This window comes from Neofelis nebulosa, chromosome 6 (assembly GCF_028018385.1).
Source record: "Neofelis nebulosa isolate mNeoNeb1 chromosome 6, mNeoNeb1.pri, whole genome shotgun sequence".
NCBI lineage: Eukaryota > Metazoa > Chordata > Mammalia > Carnivora > Felidae > Neofelis > Neofelis nebulosa.
Window position 1 is genome coordinate 75,045,029 of NC_080787.1, and position 17,080 is coordinate 75,062,108.

General features: G+C 36.1%; 1 protein-coding gene and 1 long non-coding RNA gene across 5 annotated transcripts in view; one reads left to right on the forward strand and one right to left on the reverse strand.

Annotated features, from left to right (window-relative positions):
* Positions 1-17,080, forward strand: part of LOC131514473 (uncharacterized) — a 103,916-nt gene that overhangs the window by 72,870 nt on the left and 13,966 nt on the right. Inside the window, exons 2-3 of the long non-coding RNA XR_009263085.1 lie at positions 7,039-7,138; positions 11,967-12,017. This is a non-coding gene — a long non-coding RNA (uncharacterized LOC131514473). The remainder of the gene's footprint in view (positions 1-7,038; positions 7,139-11,966; positions 12,018-17,080) is intronic.
* Positions 12,612-17,080, reverse strand: part of LCA5 (lebercilin LCA5) — a 145,125-nt gene continuing 140,656 nt past the window's right edge. For 3 of the 4 annotated variants that reach the window (XM_058734536.1, XM_058734533.1, XM_058734534.1), the window contains one exon: positions 12,612-15,165. In XM_058734536.1, the coding sequence (XP_058590519.1) occupies positions 14,291-15,165 (875 nt within the window). In that variant the 3' untranslated portion in view covers positions 12,612-14,290. The remainder of the gene's footprint in view (positions 15,166-17,080) is intronic. The other variant, XM_058734535.1, reaches the window with a different exon arrangement.

Here is a 17,080-nt window from a genome sequence, read left to right on the forward strand (position 1 = left end):
TTTTGTTTTATTTAGGTAAATACCCAAGAGTGGAATTATTGGATCATATGGTATTTCTATTTTAAAAATTTTGAGAAACCTCCATACTGTTTTTCACAGTGGCTGCACCAATTTACATTCCCACCAACAGTGCACATGGGGCCCCTTCTCTCAAAATTTTTGCCAACACCTGTTATTTCTTGTCTTTTTGATTTTACCATTCTAACAGGTGTAAGATGATATCTCATTGTGGTTTTGATTTACATTTCTCTGATGATTAATGATGAGCATCTTTTCATGTGCCTGTTGGCTATCTGTATGCCTTCTTTGGAAAACAATCAGATCATTTTTTGGTGTTGAGTTGTGTAAGTTATTTATATATTTTGAGTATTAACTCCTTATCAAATATATCATCTGCAAGTATCTTCTTCCTTTCAGTAGGTTGCCTTTTCATTTTGTTAATAGTTTTCTTTGCTGTGCAAAAACTTCATTTTGGTGCAGTTCCAGTAGTTTATTTTTGCTTTAGTTTCCCTTGCCTGAGGAGATTTACCTAAAAACAAATATTTCTATGGACAATGTCAAAGAAATTACTGCCTGTGTTTTCTTTTAGGAGTTTTATGGTTTCGGGTCTCCCATTTAGGTCCTTAATCTATTTGTGTATGGTGTAGAAAAGTGGTCCACTTTCATTCTTTTGCATGTAGCTGTCCAATATTCCCAGCACTATTTATTGAAGAGACAGTCTTTTCCTCATTGTATATTCTTGCTTCTTTGTCATAGATTAATCGACTATATACATGTGGATTTATTTCTGGGCTTTCTATTCTGTTCTATTGATCTATGTGTCTATTTTTGTGCTAGTATCATACTGTTTTGATTACTACAGCTTTGTATTGTCTTGAAATCTAGAATTGTGGAACTTCCAGCTTTGTTCTTCTCGATTACTTTGGCTGTTTGGAGTCTGTTGTGATTCCACACAAATTTCAGGACTATTCTGGTTCTGTGAAAAAGATCATTGGTATTTTGATAGGGATTGCACTGAATCTTTAGATTGCTTTGGGTAGTATGGACATTTTAACAATATTAATTCTTTCAATATATCAGCATGGAATATCTTTCCATTTCTGTCATCTTCAGTTTTTTTCATCAGTGTTTTATAGGTTTCAGAGTACAAATCTTTCACCTCGTTTGTCAAGTTTATTCCTAAGTATTCTTTTTGGTGCAATTGTAAATGGAATTTTTTTCTTAATTTCTCTTTTTGCTACTTTGTTATTAGTGTATAGAAACACTACTGATTTCCAGGTATTTTTTTTTTAATTTTGTATCCTTCAACTTTACTGAATTCATTTATAACTTCTAATGGGTTTTTTTGGTGAAGTCTTTAGGGTTTTCTCTGTATGAAATAATGTCATCTGAAATAGTGAGAATTTAACTTCTTCCTTAGCAACATAGGTGCCTTTTATTTCTTCTTCGTGTCTGATTGCTGTGGCAAGGACTTCCAGTGCTATCTTGAATAATAGTGGTGAGTGGAATCCTAATCTTGTTCCTGATCTCAGAGGAAAGGATCTTAGTTTTTCCCAATTGAGTATGATGTTAGCTGTGGGTTTGTCATATATGGTCTTTTAATGTTGAGGTATGTTCCCTTTACACCCACTTTGTTGAAAGTTTTTATCATGAACAGATGTTGAATTTTGTCAATGTTTTTTTTCTGCACCTATTGAAATAATCATATGATTTTTATGCTTTGTTTTGTTGATGAAGTGTATCACATTGATTGATTTGTGAATATTGAGACATCTTTGCATCCCTGGAATAAATTCTACTTGTTTGTGGTGACTGGTCCTTTTAACGTATTATTAAATTAGGCTTGCTAATATTTTGTTGAAGATAATTGAGGATTTGTTGATATATTTGGGAGCTTTCTTTCCTCTTATTTTTTGGATTAGTTTGAGGAGAATAGGTATTAATTCTTCTTTAAGTGTTTGGTATAATTGACCTGTGAATCCATCTGGTCCTGGGCTTCTGTTTCTTATGAGTTTTTTGATTAGTGATTCAATGTTGTTACTTGTAATTGATCTGTTCAGATTTTCTATTTCTTCCTGATTCAGTGTTGTTAGATTGTATGCTTCTGGGAATGTATCTTTTTCTTTCACGTTGTCCAATTTGCTGGCATATAATTTTTTTGTAGTAGTCTCTTACAATCCTTTGTGTTTCTGGGGTGTCAGTGTTACTTCTCTTTCATTTCTAATTTTATTTACTTGGGTCCTTTCTTATTTTTCTTGATGAGTCTGGCTAAAGGTTTATCAATTTTATCTTTTCAAAGAACCAGCTCTTGCTTTCCTTGATTTTTTTTTTCTATTTTTTAAGTCTTATTTCATTTATTTCTGCTCTGATTTTATTATCATTTTTTCCCCTACTGGCTTTGGGCTTTGTTCTTCTTTTTCTAATTTCTTTAGGGACAAGGTTAGATTGAGATTTTTCTTGTTCCTTGAGGTAGGCCTTTATTGCTATAAATTTCCATATAAAAATAAATTGAATGGATGGATGGATGGATGGAAAAATAAATAAATAAATAAATAAATAAATAAATTCCATCTTAGAACTGCTTTTACTACATGCCAAAGGTTTTTGGAACATTGTGTTTTCATTTGTTTCTATGTATTTTTCTATTTCCTCTTTGATTTGTTTATTCATTGCCTGTTCACTAACATGCTGTCTAGCCTCCACTTGTTTGTGTTTTTTTTTCTGTTTTTTTCTTTTTTCTTGTAACTGATTTCTAATTTCATACCATTGTGGTTGGAAAAGATGCATGATATGATTTCAGTCTTCTTGAAGTTATTGACTTGTTTTGTGGCCCAACATGTAGTCTATCCTGGAGACTGTTCCATGTGTACTTGAAAAGAATGTGTATTCTGTGGTTTTTGATGCAATGTTCTATCTCTTTTATGTCCATCTGGTCTAATGTGTCTTTCAAAAACACTGTTTACTTCTTTATTTTCTGTCTGGATGATCTACCCATTGATGTAAGTGTTAAAGTCCCCTCCTATTGTATTGCCATCACTTTCTTCCCTTATGTCTGTTAATATTTGCTTTATGTATTTAGGTACTCCAATGTTGGGTACGTAGATATTTACAATTGTTACCTCCTCTTGTTGGATTGATTCCTTTATCATTATGTAATGTCCTTCTTTGTCTCTTATTACAGTCTTTGTTTTAAATTCTATTTTGTCTAAGTATTGCTATCCTGGCTTTTGTTTTTCCTTCCATTTGTGCGGAAAATCTTTCTCCATCCTTTCACTTTTTAATCTGTGTGTGTCTTTAGGTTTAAAGTGAATCTCTTATAAGCAGCATAGTTGAGTCTATTTTTTAACCATTCCTGCATACTATCTATTGAATGGAGCATTTAGACCATTTACATTTAAAGTAATGATGATGGGTATGTACTTATTCCCAGTTTGTTAATTATTTTCTAGTTATTTATGTTCTCTTATTTCTTATGTGCAATTCTTGAATGGTGTAATCTATCTTCCATATTAGTATAAAAATTGCTGTTCTGAAATAAAAGCCTCATGTCATCTAAAAATCCACTTTTGACTTCTACTAAAGTGCATTGTATATAATATAAGCCCCATAAAGTGTTTGGAGGCTTTTAAGTGAATGAATAGATGAACTGGATGATTGACAGTTGAGTAGGTTCAGTCATAGTTATTTTCAGATTTATTAGCTATAAAACAATTGTTGGAAGAATGCCAACCATTTAAAGCCATTTGCTCATCCTTAACCTTTGAAACAACAGGCCATATCACATCAAACTATTATAGATGAAGTTGTTTATCAGTTTCTTGATTTATTTTATTAAATCAACCAGAAACAATAATTGTACTTTATATGAAATTTTGGAATTGAATATGTCAATAATTATAATCCTAATAACTACAGTAGGATGTCTACAGTATTACACCATGGATTATTTCCTAGTGGCAATTTAAAGTTCAGAGTTCTTTCAGTCCCAAACCCATATACATTGTACAACACAAAGGAATACTCTCCCTTAACTAAAAGTGACTAATTCTTAAGCACTAAATTGTAATTCAAAACACATTCTTTATAAGTGTACCTAGACACATTTCTGTAAAGCTAAAAGCATCCAGAGATATATACCACTCATCTTGCTATAAATTTAAATGCAATCCTGACCTGTATTTTTATGAATTAATAAAACTGTTACTTGGACAATCCAGGTTTTGCAATTAATCAAGAGAACTGTATCTTTAAGAGAGTATCCTAGCAACCTTTCAGCAAGCTCAGGAAAGACCCAAATGACAATATACACCGATTTAATTATGCTGCTGGCTCTATCAAACTTTGCAGTTAATCAAAAAAAACACTTAAAAACAGAAATAGAAATTAAGTCACAGCTGAAAATGAGAACAGGCGAAGGAGTGTAAGGGGAGAATTTCATAACTGAAAGATAACTTTTTACTTGCTTATCAATAGAGTAGAAATGAAATTGGTAAAATTATAATTCCACAAGGAAGTTGGTAAAGTTACGATTGCTGTGTTAGAACCAATATTATATTGATTAAGAGATTGCTAGTCCAAGGCCAAAATTACATTGGGATAATCACAGCTTTAAGAATATATTTAAGTTATACAAGCCCACTACATTTTTAATGGCCCATCGAATTGTACGTTTCCTAGTGGTAATGCATTTTATGGGAACTAAGCCCTTGAAAAACAATGTTTCTCCTGAGTACACATTTGGAAATGTAGCTAATTTCATAACCACCACTTCCTTCACCCACCACACCCCCTACCTCATCATCACCACCATCACTATTTTGCATGGCCCAGTACTGGGCACCATCTTTAACTGTTTATATCTATATCTGTTTATAACACATTATACAGCAACAGGTATGTCCTTGATGAGGTGGGGGTTTTTGGTAACAGCCATATAAATCAAGGAAGTCAGAGAAAGGCAGATGGAGACTTTATATAGCAAACAAAATCCAAATTCATAAAACATGGCCTACTTGTGTAGGTAGAGGTAGGTACTACCTCTGGATGTACATCAGAATTCTTATTTATGTGTCTTCAAAGATGCAAAAAGTGGACACATGAGAAATTTGAATACTTCTAATTTTTAACATATTCCCTGTTTATAGGCCAATTTCATTTAGATAATTTTAATGTTTCTTAAACCTCAAGCAAAGAAGTTACTTGCCTGGAACATTAAGTACACACACACACACACACACATTTTTCTCAAATTTTGAAAAAGCTAAACTTTTAAATTTAATAAGCTTATTGCTATACCAAAGTGCATGCCCTACAAAGAATGTCAAATTTAAACCATATTGATTAGTTCTTCAGGAAATGCGGTAGGACAACATTTTGAGGGTTTTTCTGGAAGCTTAGGGACGACAGGCTATGATAGAGGAATGACATATGAACCACTCCATCTTTTTGGTGCTGGTGGTTCCAATGGCATTCCTCTTCCCTGACTAGTTCAACTCTTCTGATACATAACAGAGGACTGACTGTTATAGACCATAACTGTTGTAGCCATAAAAAAGACAGTGGTTTGTTTCTGGTCCAAAAAAAAGTGCAGTGTGAGGGGGCGCCTGGGTGGCTTGGTCAGTTAGGCATTTGAGTCTTGATTTCACTCAGGTCATGACCTCATGGTTTCGTGGGCTCAAGCCCCACATTGGGCTCTGTGTTGACCGTACAGAGCCTGCTTGGGATTCTCTCTCTCTGCCCCTCCCCTGCTTATGCTCTCTGTCTCTCTCAAAATAAAATAAACTTAAAAAAAAAAGTGCAGTGTGAGGGACAAAGGTGAGTTCATATACTGTACGTTCACACTATGATCCCAAGCTGTGCTAAATTTCAATTTGCAAAACACTGCAGGCAGCCAATCTAAGTAGAAATGCCCCTCAACCCCTCACCTACTAGTGTTAGCTCAGAGCACTGGTTGTCAACCTTGAGTTGCATCAGAATCCCTGGAGGACTTGTTCAAATACAGAATGCCTTACACCCAGAGTCATTGATTTAGGAGGTCTAGGGTGGAACCTAAGGATTGGCATTTCTTCTTTTAATGTTTATTTGAGAGAGAGAGCAGGGGAGGGGCAAAGAGAGAGGGAGACAGAATCTGAGGCAGGCTCCAGGCTCTGAGCTGTCAGCACAGAGCCAATGCAGAGCTGAATTCACGAACCATGAGATCATGACCTGAGCCCAAGTCGGAGGCTTAACAGACTGAGCCACCCAGGCGCCCCAAGAATTGGCATTTCTAACAAGTTCCCAGGGGACACTGGTGAGGCTTGGGGGGTGGGCAGGAGACACACTTTGAGAACTAATGCCTAAAGAATAAAGCAAACTTGTTTATTTAAAACTAGACCTCAGAGTTATGGGCCCCATTGATTCTGGACCCCAGTAGTAATGTTTGAGTGGTAACAGATTCTCCTGGCATATGTTCTTTGGTTCTACTGATTCTCTTTCTCTGCTGAAAAATATTTTGGATACAGAACATAGAGATTTGTGCTGATTATTGAAGGAGTTCTTCTGTAAGTGCTTAGGAGAGTAAATTAGGAGGTCACTGACATTAGAAACAAACTGTTGGAGGTAAATTTAAGAACCGGAGGGAAGTCCTTGTAGAAGAAAAACAAAACTGCAATAAACCCATGTTTCTAGGTGTACCCAGAGGTTTTCAGTATCCCAACTGTGTATATATGGTAACTCTCAGGTTCTTTTTATCAGTGTGAAAAAAAGCCCTGAAGTCTATGATGTCCTGTTACAGATAGTGTGAAAACTAGGCCTTACCAGGATCCATATTAACTGGGACAAAAATTCTGAAATTTGATATTCAGGTCAAAGAGAGAAGAAAAACAGCTGCCCTTGGCCATGCTATTCAGGACACCCCCCTTAGCTATACTAGCGGAGAGGCTTCTTCCTGAATTCTAATACTCTGCCTTCAGACCAGAGCAGGGGCTCCTATTTCTGTTACTCCTCCATGGAAACAACTAGAGAAGCAAAACTATGTGTGTGAAGCTGCTTCTCCCACAGGCTGCCTGTTCCTGGGAGCAGCAAAGTCCTTCTGTGGGTGACCGCAACCTCCGCATGGGTCCATAATGACAAGGTGACTTCAAAGATGGCAGATTATAGGGTAAAATATCACATTTAGTTTTTAAGATACCATATTGACAAGCTTCTGTTGGGGTATTGATACAGAAAAGTTTGGGGTATTGATACAGAAACAAAAGAAAATGCTTAATAGGTAATGTTCTCCCTCTACTGACATGCCTGTTTTACTTAGTCTCTTCTCTCAAGAAAACATCATCTCATTTAATCCTCACAATAACTGTAAACTATGATCAGCCCCATTTCACATCTAAGGAAACCTTAAGAAAAGTTAAATTATTTGACCAAAGTTTTAATAAGTGGCAAACTGTTTCTACCCTATCCTGTTTCTACCCTATCCTGGCTACCCATTTCTAAGTTTTGTTTTGTTCTAGATTGAAATAGAGTATGTTCATTTATATATAGATGTATTTCACAAATGTAGCATTTGGTACAAAAAAAGTACATTTCTGGAACTCCTCTGTGAACTCTAAAGTCTTGATGTCTTACATACTCATCTTACAATAATGATGGGACAGTTCACCCTTCAACAACAGAATTAACTTCATAGTGCAACCCCATGGTTGTAATCATATTGCTAAAATGGCTTGTTGCTAGAGATACGGAGTTTTGAGTAACTGATGCTTGTTCCATTAAGAGCCTTTTTATATTTTTTTTTTCATAAGGGCCATTAATTAGTGTTAATTGGAAAATACAGGCACACCTCATTTTATTGTGCTTCACTTTATTGCAGTTCACAAATACTGCATTTTTTATAATTTGAAGGTTTGTTGCAACCCTGCATTGAACAAGTTGGTGTCATTTTTCCAACAGCACTTGCTCATTTCATTCCTCTGTCACATTTTAATGATTCTTGTAATATTTTTAATTTTCATTTTATTTGTATGGTTATCTCTAATTAGTGATTTTTTAATTAAAATACAGCTGACACACAATGTTACATTAATTTCAGGTGTGCAACATAGTGATTCAACAAGTCTGTATGTTATGCTATGTTCATAGCAAGTGTAGCATAGCATCTGTCACCTAATAAAAATATCTAACCAGTGATCTTTGATGTTGCTGTTGTAGTTGTTTTGGAATGCCAACCGCTCCCATATAGGATGGCAAACTTAATCGATAACTGTTGTGTGTGTTCTATTCCACTGGACATTTCCCATCTTTCTCCCTCCCCTTGGGCATTTTATTCCTTAAGACACAACAATATTGAAGTTAGGCCAATTAATAATCCTACAAGTCTCTTAAGTATTCAAGTGAAAGGAATAATCACATTTCTCTCACTTTAAATCAAAAGCTAGAAATTATTATGCTTAGTGAGGAAGGCATGTTGGAAGCTTTTGGTTGGCAGACCAAAAGCTAGGCCTTTTGTGCCAAACAGCCAAGTTGTGAATGCAAAGGAAAAGTTCTCGAAGGAAACTAAAAGTGCTACTCCAGTGAACACATTAATGATAAGAAAGTGAAATGGACTATTGCTGATATGGAGAAAGTTTTGTGGTCTGGATAGATCAAACCAGCCCCAACATTCCCTTAAACCAAAGCCTAATCCAGAGCAAGGCCCTAACTCTTTTCAGTTCTATGAAGGCTGAGAGAGTTGAGGAAGCTCCTGAAGAAAAGTATGAAGCTAGCAGATATTGGTTCATGAGGTTTAAGGAAAGAAGCTGTCTTCAAAACATAAAATGCAAGATGAAGCAGCAAGTGCTGATGTAGAAGCTGCAGCAAGTTCTCCAGGAGAACTAGCTAAGATCATTAATGAAGGAGGCTACTCTAAACAAGATTTTTCAATGTAAATTAAATAGCCTTATATTGGAAGATACCATCTAGGACTTTCAGAGCTAGAAAGGGGAAGTCAGTGCCTGTCTTCAAAGCTTCACAGGACAGACTGACTCTCTTCTCAGGGGTCAAGGCAGTGTTTTTACCATCCTGAAAATCCTAGGGTCTTTAAGAATTATGATGAATCTACTCTGCCTGGCTCTATAAATGCAACAAAGCTTGGATGATGGCACATATGTTTATAACATGGTTTGCTGAGCATTTTAAGCCCAGTGTTGAGACCTACTGCTCAAAAAAAGCCTCCTTTCAAAATATTACTGCTCATTGACAATATATCTAGACACCCACGAGCTCTGATGACATACAGTGATATTCGTGTGATATGCATGTTGTTTTCATGCCTGCTGACGCAGCATCCATTCTCTCTCCGTGGATCAAGGAGTAATTTTGACACTCAAATCTTATTTACGAAACACATTTTTTTAAGACCATTAGTTGCCATAGGTAATGCTTCCTCTGATGGATCTGGGAAAAGTACATTGAAAAGTTTCTGGAAAGGATTCACCATTCTAGATGCCATCAAGAATGTGATTCATGGGAAGAGGTCAAAATAGCAACATTAACAGAAGTTTGGAAGTTGATTCTACCCCTCACGGATGACTTTGTGGGGTTCTAGACTTCAGTGGAGAAACTAAGTGCAGATGTAGACACAGCAAAAGAATTACGATTAGAAGTGGAGCCTGAAGATGTGCCAGAATTGCTGCAATCGCATGATCAAACCCGAAGGGATGAGGAGCTGCTGCTTACAGAGGAGCAAAGACAGGGGTTCTTAAGATGGAATCTACTGAAGATGTTGTGGAGATTGCTGAAATAACAAAGGGTTTAGCCTATCACATAAACTTACTTGATAAAGCAGCCGTAGGGTTTCAAAAGATTGTAATTTTGAAAGTTCAACTGTGTGTAAAATGCTGTCAAACGGCATCACATGCTACAGAGAAATCATTCCTGAAAAGAGCCAATTGATGTGGCAAACTTCATTGTTGTCTTATCTTCAGGAAATGCCACCACCACCCCCAGTTTCAGCAACCGCTGTTCTGATCACTCAGCAGCCATTACCATTGAGGCAGGACCCTCCACCAGCAAAAAAATTTACAACTTGCTGGAAGCTCAGATAATGGTATTTTTTTTTTTTTAGCAATACTTTTTAATTAAGGTATGCATTTACTTTTAGGCATAATGCCATTGTACACTTAATAGACTATAGTATAAACATAGCTTTTATATGCAGTAGGAAACCAAAAAAAATAATTCAACTCACTTTATTGTGGTGGTCTGGAACCAAATCTACCATAACTGTAAAGCAAATTGCTTTTTTATGTCCAAAATTTCATCAGGGAAAAATGCCTCCCCCTTTCTGTAGAAGTTGTGATCGTTCCATGAAGAGAGGTAGAAGGGTGTCATCCTTCCCCTACACAAAGTCACCAGCCCTATAGGTGGGCATATAAACTAGCCCACCAGATTTTTGCTGGAGGTATAGGAAAGATTTTCTTTTTGAGGTCGGTGCCAGATGCAGGGTGCCAGGCTGAGAGGTGGACAAAGTAAGCACTGTTATTTGAACCTCCAGATCGGGGCGCCTGGGTGGCGCAGTCGGTTAAGCGTCCGACTTCGGCCAGGTCACGATCTCGCGGTCCGTGAGTTCGAGCCCCGCGTCAGGCTCTGGGCTGATGGCTCGGAGCCTGGAGCCTGTTTCCGATTCTGTGTCTCCCTCTCTCTCTGCCCCTCCCCCGTTCATGCTCTGTCTCTCTCTGTCCCAAAAATAAATAAAAAGCGTTGAAAAAAAAAAATTAAAAAAAAAAAAAAAAAAGAACCTCCAGATCAATGAGCTTTCCATATTTAAGCCAAAAATAATATATTTTTTAAGCTGGTTTGATTTGGGTTTCCATTATTTACCACTTAAAGAGTAAATGCAAAATTCTTTTCTAAAATATCTTATTTCTTTGGACTTCTTGAGACTATTGAATATAGTCTATTATTAGCCCGAGTGTAAAATGGGAGTAAGTATCCACTTTAGAAAGAACTTTGTGAGGATTAAATGAGCTAAAGCACATGCATAAAAACACCAACTGTAATGCCCAACATTCAATAAGTATCACTTCTCTTCCCTGTTTCTACATTACCTTTCCAAAACATCAATATTTGAGCCTTTACAGTTGTTTTTCACATATCAACTCATTTAATGTATGCAATACCATGAGGGAGGGGGGGAAAGGAGGTGAAAAGAGGTTTTGTAGCTTATCCAAGGATACACACATTGTGGGAGAGCTGGGGTGCAAATTATCACCTTATGCAATATCAAGTGCTATGTTTTCTGTATTTCATTTTATTTCTGCTATGAGGCTGACTGCACAGTTAATGATGAATGAAGCAAGGAAAGTTCTAAGCGCAGAGCTAAGGGGTACAACACATTTAGTATAGATGTTTTATGGTAATTCGGGTGGGTTTTTTTTTTTTTTGGCCCGTTATCTTGTGCAAAGTGTAGTGTCAGTACGTTGTATGTACATACCTATGCTCTATTTTCCAATTATACCCTAAAAGAACTTCAATCACCTAAGATAACAGCTGATGTTTACTGAGTGCTTATAATGTGCCAGGCACCCTGCCAAGCATCAACCTAAGTATTTCATTCATCCCTCCTAACTACCTTAAAAAGTGTTATAAAAGAGCAGTAACAGCTGAGCAACCCAAGGACATTCAGAGAGTGGGTGGGAGGGCAGGGATGGAACTGTGCAGTCTGGCTCACTGTGCTCTGCATTCACTGTGAGGGCAAGGGCAGGGTCTGTCTTACTCTCCTGGCACCTGCTACATGCAGGGCACCCCATTAATGAATGACTACACACTCTTTACTAAAAAGAGAGCACTTTCAAATGATATAAAAGGAGACTTTAATGTGAAAGGGGCATTTGTTGTGTAGAAAGGAAAAAGCTTTAAAGGCAGATCTTTTCCTAACAATTTACAGTTCCTTTTTGAATCCTAAAAAATCCACATTGTGACTGTAACACACATTTCCCTTCCCCTTTTCATAGGGCAGATCTGCATGCTGTATCTGACTGACACTCAACCAGGGATACCAGAAGGTGAGTATGTCTGATAGGAGATGGAGAGGAGGATCAGAACTAGAGAATCAGACATGAAATAAGTTTATGATTCAATTTAATCCTCCTTCCCCACTTTTTTATATTATGAGCAATATATGCCATTAGGATAGTTATTAAGGGTGAAAGGATTAATTAAAACTATAATTATCTGATAAGACTAGCATACTGTCTAACCTGATTTAGGGCAAATTCATCTACTTTAATTAAAAATACTGGACGGGGGAAAAAGGTGAGTAAAGAAGTAAAATTTAACACTGCTGGTCCTGTTTCTACCATGAATTTCTTGAGTGACTTAAGGTATCATTCAAACAGCCATCGTGAGTTAAGAGTTCTGAGTACAAATAACAAATTTATCTTGATATTTAGAAAAAAACCGATTTACTCTCTGAGGCTTGTTCATAAAAAAAAAAAACCTGTTGTGTGCATTTTAATCTCCAATTCTAATGCCTAACACCATAATACTTCTAAGTCTGTAACTTAATTTTAGGTTTAATTTTAAAAACCCTGTCTTGTTATATCTGGTGAAAGAGACTAGAAAACATTATGTAGAAAAAAAGCAAGAGACTAATTAAATGATCTCAATATAAAATTTTACTAAAAGGCTTTTAAAAAGCCTCTTAAAACAACCTAAAAATCAGAATACTTTTGGCAGAAAAATTAGCAGCTATGAACAAAATTAACATTACATAATATTTTATCAAGAACTGAATTATGATAATGTGGTTTACATAGAATGATTTGCAACAAGCTTTTTTTTTTTAATCAGACATCAAACCTCTTTACTAAAAAAAAAAATTTAATGTAGTTTAGCACTTCTGGGAGATTGTTCCCAATCAATGACAGTAACACAATTTAGAAGATGACAGATAGCCTATCTTTTCATTAGAGACCTATCCAGGTAAGTCTTGCCAAATAGTTATGAAATTATATTCAATAATCAGCATTCATAAGAACTCAAGGTAAAACAGTAACTCTGGTCCCCTCATCTATCAGTATATATACTTGGCATCAGAAATCATACCATTAGCAAATACATACTAAATTTTTGAAATTTTTGAAGGAAAAAAAGCTCACTTTAGAATAAGTGTCAATCTACATTTTTTTATGCTTCCCCTGACACACTATTTCCACCACTCTTCATTTTAACAGTGTTTTCTCCTTGGTTGGTGGTATATTACTGCTTCTTAAAGACCAATCATACCCAGCAGTCCAAGGTCATCAACTCCTCTGCAGATGAAGTGAGCTACAAAGAGCAAAAGAAAACCAATGCATTTAAACAGAAAAACATCTGCCCTACTTAGCAAGGCAGAAGCCCATCTCTAAAACATTTTTAACCCAAGGTTGCTTTATAATTAGTCCTACAAGTCCAACAGTATTACACTCTCATTGTCTATTGTTGGTTTTGACATAAGTTCAAACCTTAAAATATATACTAGAACTTCCAAGTTACATACTCTGGAAACATAATTGAGTTTCTATATTAGGATGAAATCTCTTCAGTTTTGTGTATTTGGGTATGAAATCTCAACCCCAGTCACTGTGATACAAAGAGTATAGGAGAACAAGGAGAGGATACCCAAGCCTCCGGGAGCCATGATAGGGGAATTATCCATGCAAACAGACAAATGTCTTCTGAATTTAATATGTTAGCACAGTCGTAGGTAAGTGATTTAATGCAGCTCATAAATGCAGCAGCCCCTGTGTTGTCATTGCTCCCACTTAAGAGTAGCTCAGCTTTGCCCTGTTTGTTAGAAAGGGACCCCTGTCCTGCCCACGGAGCACAGGGCTGCTAAGTAGCACCAGCTCTCCACCATCTGGGAGCTATGCTTCCTAACCCAGAGCCTCTCACCCTTAATTTCCACTCAACTTTCAGGAGGAAGACTACATTTAGGTCAGTAAGGATATGACCAAAAATAAGTAAACAAATAGGGATAAAAATAGGAAATAAATATGAACTCCAATGGAGTAAAACTTCCTATAGATCTGATTAAAAGGTAAAACTATTTGTAAATAAAAAGTCAAAACCAAGTAAGATACATCTCTATTTTTGGTTTCATTCAAAAGTCGCCTTCATTCTTGGCAAACTAGCTATGTGGCATGATATGATCTACTTTTCATTTACACTGTATTTCTCTATTAAAAATCATTCCTTAATAAGGACTTTTCATATTAAAACTTCTAAATGTGTATAATAAATATTGTATTAAAATATTTTAATATTTACAATTGGAAAAAGTATATACTGTCATCAGTCATCTCAGGACTACCTCTTCAATTTCATCTTCTACAGATTCAACTACTTTTACTGCTGGTTTACTGTTTGCATGTTTCAATCGGTGTCTATTTAGATTAAAACTTCTTCCTTCGCTGAGGAAAAAGTCATCATTTTCATCACATTCTCTATCCCTACTGCTCTTATCCCCAGGGGGAAAACTGAGAGAGTCAAAGTCTCCTTTGCCAGCAGCCAGAGAATTTGGGTCACTGCTTTTAGAGGAAACGGTGCTGCTGCTGCTGCCACTGGCACCAAATAACTGTTCCATCAGATGAGCTTTTTTCTCTTTTCTTGTAATTAAATCTACACTGTCTTTACCAAGTTTCTCTATACTGTTTCTTTGGAGATCCAAAAGGCCACTCTTCTGGCTAAATGGATTTGACGTTTTTGCAAATGTGTTTTTTGCAAATGAAGGCACATAGCTGCCAAATGCAAGCTCATTTGGAGAGGCTGGGCTTCTAATACTTCCTGGATTCTGACCGTCTCCTTTTGTAGCAAAGTGGCTGATGTCTTGCAAATGATGCCCATTAAACACTCTCTCTGAGGATTCACAGAACATGGATGTTTTGGGGCTTCTGTCTGGGAAGTGCAGTTTTGATTCCAAATCAGGTGGCAATGGCAGAGGAGGGCATTTTAGATTCCGAGAATCTTGAAGTTCTCTGTTGATTTCATTCAGTTTAGCAAGTAGCATTTCTCTCTTCAGCCTTTCTTCTTCCTCTTCTTCTAATTTACCAATGTTTTGAATTTGGTACATTTCCATTTGGTATCTTCCAGTTTCCAATGCGGGCTTTTCTTCTCTCTCCAGCAAAGATACCTTGTCTTTTTCCTTTTTAGCAAGTTCTTCTCTTTCCCACTCTGCATGAAATCAAATTAAAAAAATGAGATTTTATAGGAGTCAATATCTTTAGGAAAACTCAATTCTCATCTTTTACAAAACAGTCTATCTAACTTAGTTATCAGCACAGTGAAGATGAACACTGTAAATTTCATTGCTATACTTGATAGTCTGGAATTCAAAAAGAATATACTTAATGTGTACTGCATTTAAAATTCACATTTATAGAAAGAATTTTGTTCTTCAGTTTATTTTTTTTTTTTATTTTTTTTTATTTATTTATTTTTTTTAACATTTTTTTTTAATTTTTTTTATTTTTGGGACAGAGAGAGACAGAGCATGAACGGGGGAGGGGCAGAGAGAGAGGGAGACACAGAATCGGAAACAGGCTCCAGGCTCCGAGCCATCGGCCCAGAGCCTGACGCGGGGCTCGAACTCACGGACCGCGAGATCGTGACCTGGCTGAAGTCGGACGCTTAACCGACTGCGCCACCCAGGCGCCCCTTGTTCTTCAGTTTAGAGATAGGGAAGAAGGGTCTCTATTTTTTATACCTAATATAGTGCGGTACACTGAATAGAGAGTGATAGATGGATGGGGTGAGTTTATTTTAAAATTAAAAATAAACTGAAACTCTAGATGTCATACCATGAGAAGGACACAACATCATGTATATAGTGTTCTTACTGAAGATACATGAAGTTGAATCTAAGAGAAAACTTCAGATAAACCTCAAATGAGGAATTTTTAAAAAATGGGTCTTTATTCATCAAAAATGTTAATCTCACAAAATATTTAGAGAAGGCTGAAGAGATAGGAGAACTAAATGCAATTCATGATCATATCATGGAGAAGAAAATGCTATTAAGGACAATACTGTGTCAACTGACAAAACTGTAATATGGACGGCAGATTAGAGAAATGTGTTGTATCAAAGTTAAATTTTCTGAAGTTGAAAACTATACTGGAATGATGTAAGAAAATGTCCTTATTTGGGAACAATACACATGGAAGTATTTTAAGGTATGGGCATGAGATATACAACTTTTAGAAGCTTTAGAACATTTTCACTGATGTTAGAGACCATTCTATACAAACTCCAGAAAAAAAAAAAAAAAAATCAATAAGATGGAAAGAAAGGACCAGTCTTCTGTTACTTTATTCCTTTTCTCAGTACCTAGACACAACAGACATACTATCTAATTTTCTATTCTATATTTTAACATGTGGAAGCATCTCCCTTTGTGCATTAGCCAACAGGAATAGATTTTCTAATTTACCTGTTACATTGCTCTAAACAGACACTAAAAATACACATAGATACAGTAACTGTAGCAATAGTTAGGCGACAGTTTTATGTTCCATTAACTTTAAGGGGAAAAAAAAGGATTTCTCTGTAAGACTAATGAAATATATGCAGAGGATTAAAGTCCAGGATCCCTCTCAGCTATACATTTAAGATATTTTATCCAGATGGAAATGAATTTATTCCTGAACTTCATTTTCAATATCTGAAACTGTATGAGTTGGTTCCCTAAACTTCCATACTAATGGTTGAATACATTAAAGATTTGTTTTACATACTAAAACCAAAGAAAAGATACAGGAATATATTTGGGGCCTCATAATTCATTGATTTTCATGTTTTGGCCAGTCTGACGGTCAAGCCAATAAAGTGTATTGTCTTTGATTATCTCTTCATCAAGTTTTAGTTAATTTATACACAAAAATTTTCCCTTTCATCTGAATTCTACTTCATCCGAACTTTCTGAAGGTAACTGTCCTTATTACCTAACCCCAAATAGCAACTTAACAGTCATTTTTTCCCTTCCTTAAAAACTGTATTGAAATGTTTGATTCCTAAAAGACCATCCCCCAACACTGTATCAACCTTTTCTTGTTCTGTATAACCAATTCACTGTGCAGCTGGAAAATAT